The sequence below is a fragment of the Athene cunicularia genome (genome assembly GCF_003259725.1).
Source record: "Athene cunicularia isolate RWA chromosome 12 unlocalized genomic scaffold, athCun1 chr12_part1, whole genome shotgun sequence".
NCBI classification, from domain to species: domain Eukaryota; kingdom Metazoa; phylum Chordata; class Aves; order Strigiformes; family Strigidae; genus Athene; species Athene cunicularia.
This window is the reverse complement of record NW_020799116.1, coordinates 11,919,025-11,927,249: the sequence shown is the minus strand read 5'-3', so window position 1 is coordinate 11,927,249 and position 8,225 is coordinate 11,919,025. Positions and strand designations below refer to the sequence as shown.

Sequence of the window (8,225 nt, the reverse complement as noted above, 5' to 3'; positions counted from 1 at the left end):
TTATTACTCAGCAAATACTTTCCACAATGGAAGAGTGACTCAGACTTTCCTGGGTGCCTCCCTCTGCCTGCAGCTCTCCAGAGCTGTGTTACTCATTTACACTTTCATTTAACTATCAAGAAGCAAAGTTTTACCTCTTTTACTACACGGTAGTTGTAGCTGCTAGTACTTTCAGGCTTTTGGGACTTGCTGTGACCTTCCTGAGGATAAAAATCAGACAACTTATTAGTAGCTTATACTATTGTCTTCATGAAGGCTAAAATTACTGTTCTAGGATAGTGCTCACTCTCTTCCTGGAAAGAAGCGCCATCCTTCAGTTTTCTGACAGTCTTAGAAAAATACATATAATTATTCTGCCAAGTCACATTGACCTCTATAGCACAAAATAAGGTGAGGGGGGGAATGATTTCCGAGACAGCAACCTCCTGTCCTTTCCTTTGCTTGTCGCATTCCATCTGTAATCAACTCTGCCCTAAAAAAAATTCTTACTTTCTCTCCCTCTCTACTATTATTAAACTGTCATAGCATAGATAAAAAGAAGTCTCACAGTACTATGCACAAGAAAATCAACAAGTGACTTGTATTTACTTCCAACAATAAGTGTTCATAACCCAGGGACTATTTCTTGAATCCCCTCACCCAGCCTTTTCTATGTGATTGCAAATTATATGGAGGAAAAATGTGTTTAAACAGCTCTAAGCCAGATGTGTGTGCCAAGAAAGTCCCGTATTATCAAGTACAAATAAAAGATCACTCTCGTCTGTCATTTAATCATAGTGCCATGATTCAGAATGCATCACCTGAAGACTTCACAGCTCTGCCCTTACATTATTTTGACATACAAAACCCATCCAATCCATCAGTGATGAAAGGACACAACTCAGGAGCTAGAGCAAACCCAATCCAACTGCTCTGTTGGAGCCTAAAGATGACACTTCAGTGGCTGCTAATCCTGAGCACCTTCCACTTCCATTTGATACTTAGCTCAAGTTCTCTTCTTAGTCTTGCCTCAGTGTAAAAGCAATACAGAGGGCCTCAGCAGGCTATGCAGTGTGCTGGAAAGAATTTTTTGGTCACATTTCTGGAAACAGTTACATCTTCGTAAAATATCAACACATGAATTTGTGCAAACAACCTCATTACCTCTTTTACTACACGGTAGTTGTAGCTGCTAGTACTTTCAGGCTTTTGGGACTTGCTGTGACCTTCCTGAGGATAAAATCAGAACTGGATAACTACCTCAAAAGTGAGCTTATTTTTCTCTTTATCAGAGAAAGGGAACCTCTGACACACCACATCTCTTAAATATTCCTCTACAAATTCCATTGTTTGTGCAAATCTCTCCTTAATTTCATCTTTGGAAGTTCCACTGCTATCATAGCTGAAGAGGAAAAAAAACAAAACAAAAAATAAAACAAAACACAAAACTTAACATGCAAATACACAGGGCTCTTTTCCCCTGACACAATTTTTCATTGGTTTGTCAAAAATCTAAGAAAAGTTAAAGGCTGTTAAATAGTTTATCCAAACGGGGGAGTCAGGAAGCTGACACCATAATTTCCTGGCTTTTGCTGTTTTATCCCATATGCTCATTTTGCACCATTTAAAAAAGTCTGAGGAAAACAAAAAAGATAATTTTGTCCCAATAAAAAACCAAATCCCTTATTATTTTAGTGGAAACAATGACAGGCTATATACAGCATTAGGGAAAATGGATGTGGCCAAGAGATGCTGACTGGGGATGCTGTTTTTTCTCCAAATAAAAATAATATATATGTAGACCAGACATTACTTTTTCTAAATAGAAATTCTACGTTTGTTTCTCAGCATGCGCAGAAAGCATTCGAAAAAGACAATCCCCACCCCCTTGCACTAACTACTTTTGTTTTCCTGATCAGTCACGTATCGCTGCTTAGCTTCTGCCAGAGCTGAAGCCATTTGTTTTTTTTACTTTGGCATTTCAAGTTGAGTAAGATCTACTGCCTCTCTCAAAGAAAACTAGGCTAGCAAGTTGGAAAGGGAGGGTAAAACAAGGACCCACTAAAAACCAGTACTAATACTGACAAGACTCAACAACTTCCTACCATTTAACATGAATTTTAAACGTTCATTTCATCTAACCAAAAAAAAAAAGTGTTCTTAACAGTTGAAGTACTATAAGTTTTAAACTATTCGTACTATAAAGAATTAATACATGTCTATGGTCAAGGATTCATGTCTCCAGTCTAGCTGGGGTTTTGTACAGGTTTTTCACCACTGCGTCAAAGTATTTTCCACTGCAGGTCAAGGACCATGACTCCATCGCCAGCACGTTACTTGTTTCAGCGTCTTCCCCCTTGTTTTTGCTTTTGATTGTGCGAGGTCCCGTATGGACACTCTGCCCTGAAGAGTCTATAATCTCATAAGGCAGGAGGAAAAAATGAAATAGTCCTGCCTTGCGTTCCATCCCCCAGGCTAGGTCACTCATTACATCCCCCAGACCAGAGACGGGCCGTCTCCATGATCACTGGGGGTTTTGGAAACAAACCCCTACTGCCCCACAGCTTGCACCACGCACATACAGGAAAGTTGCTTTGTTCTCGAGAAGGTTCTCTCCAACAAACATTACAGGCAAATGAAACCACAAGGTTTGGATAAGGTATGGATTTTTAAAAATATATTTTTCAACAGTAACAGTATACATAATGCATGAGTTTAGGATTGATCTGGTTTTGTTTTAAAAATCAAGAGTCATGTGATTTCCTTTCCCACACCATTCCAGCAAGTACTTACTCATCAATAGCAATTTCAGAAGGTATTTCAGACCACAGACGAGCGTACTTCACTGGTGTTACTTGTTCCTGGGGGTCACGATCAACATGCATATGAAGCATTAGCCGGCAAAAAGATGCTCTCAGATCATATGGCAAGTTCTCATCAGACATGCAACGGAGAATGAGATCTACATCCAGCTGGCCAGATATCTCATTTATGGCTAAGTACTGTCGATCAAGGCACATTCTAGCAAAGAGGTTTAGCTGATATCTTTGGGGGGGGGAGGGGAAAGAAATCATAGAGAAACCGCTTACACTCTCCAGAAATGTCCACTGGGTATAGTACTGATAAGCTCTTATATGTATTAACAGAATGAATCTTAGGTTTTCCAGTATTATAGCTATATTAATTATGAATCAAATAAAGTACCTGTCAAATCCTAATAAAAGGTAACTTAGAGGAAAAATAAAAGAAAAAGAGTCATCATATTTTCCCGAGAGTTACATAGAACTAAGTAATGCTGTCTATGAAAGCTACAGAAGAATCCAAAGGTCACTTGAGGCAACTCAGCCTAAGTACTGTGGAAGACCAAATTCTTCTTAACTGATGCTGAAGCCACAGTAGTTCACTGAGGCAACAATGTAAATGGACTACAGAATCACTGAAAATCAGGTACCTCTGATTTCTGCTGATGTCTGCTTCACTCAGTCAAACGATCGGTAGAGAATGACTAACTTAATTCCTAAGCATTTCAGTCCATAAACTAAAAGCAAGGAACTGGCATTTAAAGTATGCGCATTCAACAGACCAATAATTAGCCTTTAGCCATAAAGCACACGTCCAACATTCTCAAGCACTCATTCAGACTTGTGTTGAATAGTGTCAACTGTGAGGTTTCCTAAACAAATGAACTTTTAATTGAAGGCAGACTCCTTTTCTCTCTCAGCACTCCTCATGAGAATTTGACCAAGCTGTATCCTAAACCCTTGTTTTAAGCATGTTCACAAGTCTATAATGTAGACTAAAAATAATTAACACTATCACTTCTACTTAAGAACAAGTGCAAGAAAAGAAAGCAGCTACATTTTTTAAAAATATACACAAGAGGTCTCCTTTTGAGCTCAGCCCAATAGATTCAAATACAAACGTGTTAGGAAGCCTAGTGCAAGAGTCATGTCAATGGAAGAGAGCATGTCAAATAAGATAACTATTAAAAATAAAAAAAATGTAGTAGTTTCTGCATCACCCCAATTAAGTCTGTCAAATGATTGTCAAAGGTTTATAACCCAGACACAGGAATTTGGTCTGGGCTGAAACCTGATCTTACACTATGCCAAGAACTTGGTGTCTTGTCAAGTCATCTGGAAACATTGCCTTGTGTTAGAAACTGCTAAAGGCATAGCTTAAGCCATACAAAAGAGCACTGCACATTAATCAAACAAAACTTGTGGCATTTTCATAACTTGATATATTGTCCTGCTGAGAACTACAGGACCACTAGAGGCTTTGAGTTTAGAGAAATATTTAGAAGGCAGAGAACACAGCAGTGACTTTAAAATCAAAAGCAAAGCCACCTGTATGCTCAAATCCTGCGATTCCTGCAAGCAGCTGTTCACCCCAACTGCCACCTGAATACAGGTAACCTAAACAGTTAACATACAGGCTCTATCAAAACACTTATCAGGAAACCAAGCAGAAATACAGGCATTAACTGCTGTGCAAATCCAATGCACTCTAAGCCTGAACTGGTTGTTGTTTTTTTTTTTAAATCAGTTTAAATTTGCTCATGCTGATAATTGGACTTGTCACCACAAATAACTTCATGCTTTTAGCTCTCACTTCAAAGAGACTTCACCCTCGCTCTCTGAAGGGCTACTTTGTCCATGAAAGCAGTATCCTTTCCCCCAAACCAACTACAGCCTATACCAAAGGCTTCCCCACACAGCCCTGATGAACTCTGCTACCCAACTACTGTGCGTGCTGTTAACCTGTAGTAGCTGAGTATGTCCCGATCTTCCTTCTGCCCTTCCTTAGCATCCTGAGCCAACTCTCTGATACTCTTACTGCGGATTTCCTTGTTACTGTCTCTCCAGAACAACCACACTTCTTCCTCATCTTCTCCAACTTCCAAGGCATTTTCTCCACTTGACACTTCTTCAAACTCAAATCGAGAGAGGACCAGCCTGCCAGAAGTAAGTTAGGTTAGATTACAAACTGCCAAGACCCATGCAGATCTTTAAGAACATTTCTTTTAAGGCACTTGCTAAAAGAGACACTTGCTAAAACGTACTGGTGACACAAATAACTCATTTTATGATCTCACCTGCATTCAGAAAACACAAATTTTATTCCTCAACTCTGCAAAGTAAAAGCAGAGTATCTTACTCTTTCAGCAGTAACATCTTACTACATAAGGGGTTTATTATTAAAAGCATTAGGTTAGAATAAATTTGGATTATAAGCTTCCATTCAGCCTTAAAAAGACCAACATTTCTGCTCCACTGAAGAAATGAGGATGTTAAAGACACATCTAACTGACTTGCAAAAATATCTTTACAAGACAACTTGTTCAAAGTCATCCAACTGACTAGGAAAGGACTAGAAAGAATATCTAAAAATCAGTCAGTTCTGTATCACGTAAATGCCAATTGGATTAGAAGTAGTTTCTGCTTCTGTGGTGAAATAACTAAAAACAAATCAGCTACTGAAACTTAAGAGGCTTTGAGGACTTTTAGCTCTTCACCAAAGAAGAGATCATATATCTGGAAAAAACAAGAAATTAAACACGCAAGAATAAGAACAAATAAATGATGTAGCAAGTATAAGTGCTGGTGGAAATACAGTCTTTATGATTTCATGAAAAGAATTAAATGGGCAAGAAGACTCTCCTCCATTTGTGTTTTAATTACTACCTGACAAAGACCTGCTTCCATTTTACAGATGATTATCTGTGCCCTATTCCACATATTGAATACACCTGTCTTTATGAAAGACAATTGGGATTTGGTGCCTGGTATGATGCTTTTGCAGTGGTAGGGCAGTGCTGAGAGCTCAAGACCCAGATCCTCACCGCAGAGAGACACGCGGGTGAGCAGAGATGCATCAGCTTCTGCTTTCCTGAACGCTGAGCTCAGTGGGCACACACCCAAGAAGCACTCGCTCACTTCAGACAGCTTAGAGGAAAGCCTGCATCTCAGAGGAGGATCAGGTCCACAGGACCCTGCACACTTTCCTGCAAAGTCTGTCTACTTTTATCAAACGTGAGATATCTGAAAGATTTCTCTGACTGCAGGACTGAGAATGCATATGGCAGACGTCTGCTGTCATCAATACCCATTTACTGTGTATTTGAAGAGGACCCCACACATACCTAACTGCTTTCTCTAGACGTGCCAGCAGCGTTCTCAGCTTTTTGAATCACCTTCCTTCTGTTTCACACTAGGAAAACCATCTTTAAAGGGATTAACTTACTTAGTTTCAATGAGAATGTCTGCATTTGCTGGATTCAGCACGGCTTTACAAATCAGCTCCTGTGTCACTGGAATAGACTTGTTCATGGAAACGCACAGATCCGAGAGGTAATCCAAAAACCTGTTGGAAAATGTGAGCCAAAAGGATATCAATCCTTGTTGAGATCTAGACTGAAGCAATCTACATTTCAGAAAGAAAACATTCAGAACTCCATTTTAACATTGCTGAGTGAGACTGATGCCCGAGGGGGAAGTTATGGAAGTGCCAAAAAAGAAGTGAACTAGCTGTGCTTCCTTACTAGCAAGTTGGCAGGTACAAATTTTTCTTAAGAGTCTTAAGAGGAAAAGGGTAATCATATACTCAGAAACATAGATCTCACCTGGGCTCCCTATTTTTCCTCACAAGACTAACAAAAGTGTCAATCTCAGCAGCTGTGATGTGCTTCTCCAAAAGCTTGCGATTGTTATGAAGCAGTGCTGTAATAGTGTCCTCGGCCAAGACATCGTAGCCAATTTGCTTCTGCATGAAGCCAAACTGCTTCGCAATGTATTCCTTCAAAACACAGAGAAGGAGGAAGGTGTTGTAATTAATTATCAGAATTTAAGAAAATACTCAGCAACAGAAAACAATAAAATGTTTGTCAATATCAACAACCCAGGAAGCTAAATGGATTAGATTCAAGTTGTTCTTCAAGAGAAAACAAGTGATGAGAGATAACCTCAACACCTCCCTCCCTCCCAGGCTAGACACCACCAGTGCATTTATCCTTATCTGATATGAGATTGTTTTTAATAAATGGCAAAAAAAGAAATTAACAGGTCAACTTTCAATGGAGCTTGTAGTATGCAAGAGTGAAAAAGTCTTATAATTCACCTGGATTTGAGAGTTAGCAATTCTGTTTTTTTCTTTAATTCCCCTTAGAACTGGTACTAATTACACTGCCTATAGTATCAGAGATGAAAAATGCCAGATAAAGTAAAACTGAGCAATCCAAAAATCTCTTGCTGACTGTACAATCACAGCACAGCACTGTTTTATTAATGAGATGCAGCTTTTATATTTTCTTGGAGCACAGGAATAATGCTAGTGCCATTGAAAGCTACAGAGATATTTCAAACCTGATTCTTTCTGTAATCCTGCTGAGAGTGTCTCAGCACTCTGTAGCAAAGCCGGCATATGTGTCTGAAAGGAGCATGACGCTGGTCTCCAAGCTCCTCCAACCGCAACATTGGGCCATCGCCACTGTCCGTAAATGGTGCTTGCAACAACTTGAAAATCTATAGATTTAAAAAAACAAAGGTAAAATGCCACGAGACACTGCCTTCATCTGATTAAAATTAGCATAAAGCATTGTGTCAGTGTCTTCAAATTTCAGAAATACACTACAGTTGCCAAGTTTGTTCCTTGCCATAGAGTAGCCTGGACAGAAGACGGTGATCACTCTTACTCAACACTGTATTCTAAAGTTTATTCTTCTAGCCTACAGTGGCAGGCCAGTGGTATGCTTACACTCCACTGCCAAGAGCCTGCTGGAAGCTAGGAACTCAAAGGATCTTTTGGTCCCAGTAATTCAGTCAGGTTGTGTCTGTCTCTTTTTTCTGACAACCCTTCTTGCAGGAAAAGTTTAGAGAAAAACACAGCCTACCTGCTTTAGAATATTCTGTTCTCTCATCAGTTTTTGCCGTTCTCTATTAGGTTTAGAAAACACCACTTCAAGGACGTCTTGTCCAGAATTAGTTCCACCAGTAACAAAGTAGACCAAATCCTCCAACAGTTTGGTAACAGATCTACAGAAAAGCCAGAAGCTGTTAAGACTACAAATTCTATCTGTTAAAAGAACAATGCCAGTGAAAGTTTACATTGATTTCAAAATGCCAAGTGAAAAAAGATCAATAAGAGACCGACTCAGATGCCGGATAAAGCACATAGGTTCGTACAGAACTTAAAATTAAGAACTAATGCTCTCTACTGCTATAGCCTTACTGCCTAATAGCTAAAGC

At 39.4% G+C, this 8,225-nt stretch overlaps 1 protein-coding gene across 12 annotated transcripts in view; it reads right to left on the bottom strand.

The window, feature by feature from the left end:
- ITPR1 (inositol 1,4,5-trisphosphate receptor type 1) overlaps positions 1-8,225 on the bottom strand; it is a 182,818-nt gene that overhangs the window by 103,733 nt on the left and 70,860 nt on the right. For all 12 annotated transcript variants that reach the window (XM_026857342.1, XM_026857345.1, XM_026857344.1 and 9 more), the window contains 7 exons: positions 7,871-8,012; positions 7,344-7,502; positions 6,605-6,777; positions 6,226-6,345; positions 4,743-4,937; positions 2,773-3,024; positions 1,240-1,381 (listed from right to left, as the gene is read on the bottom strand). In XM_026857342.1, the coding sequence (XP_026713143.1) occupies positions 1,240-1,381; positions 2,773-3,024; positions 4,743-4,937; positions 6,226-6,345; positions 6,605-6,777; positions 7,344-7,502; positions 7,871-8,012 (1,183 nt within the window). The remainder of the gene's footprint in view (positions 1-1,239; positions 1,382-2,772; positions 3,025-4,742; positions 4,938-6,225; positions 6,346-6,604; positions 6,778-7,343; positions 7,503-7,870; positions 8,013-8,225) is intronic.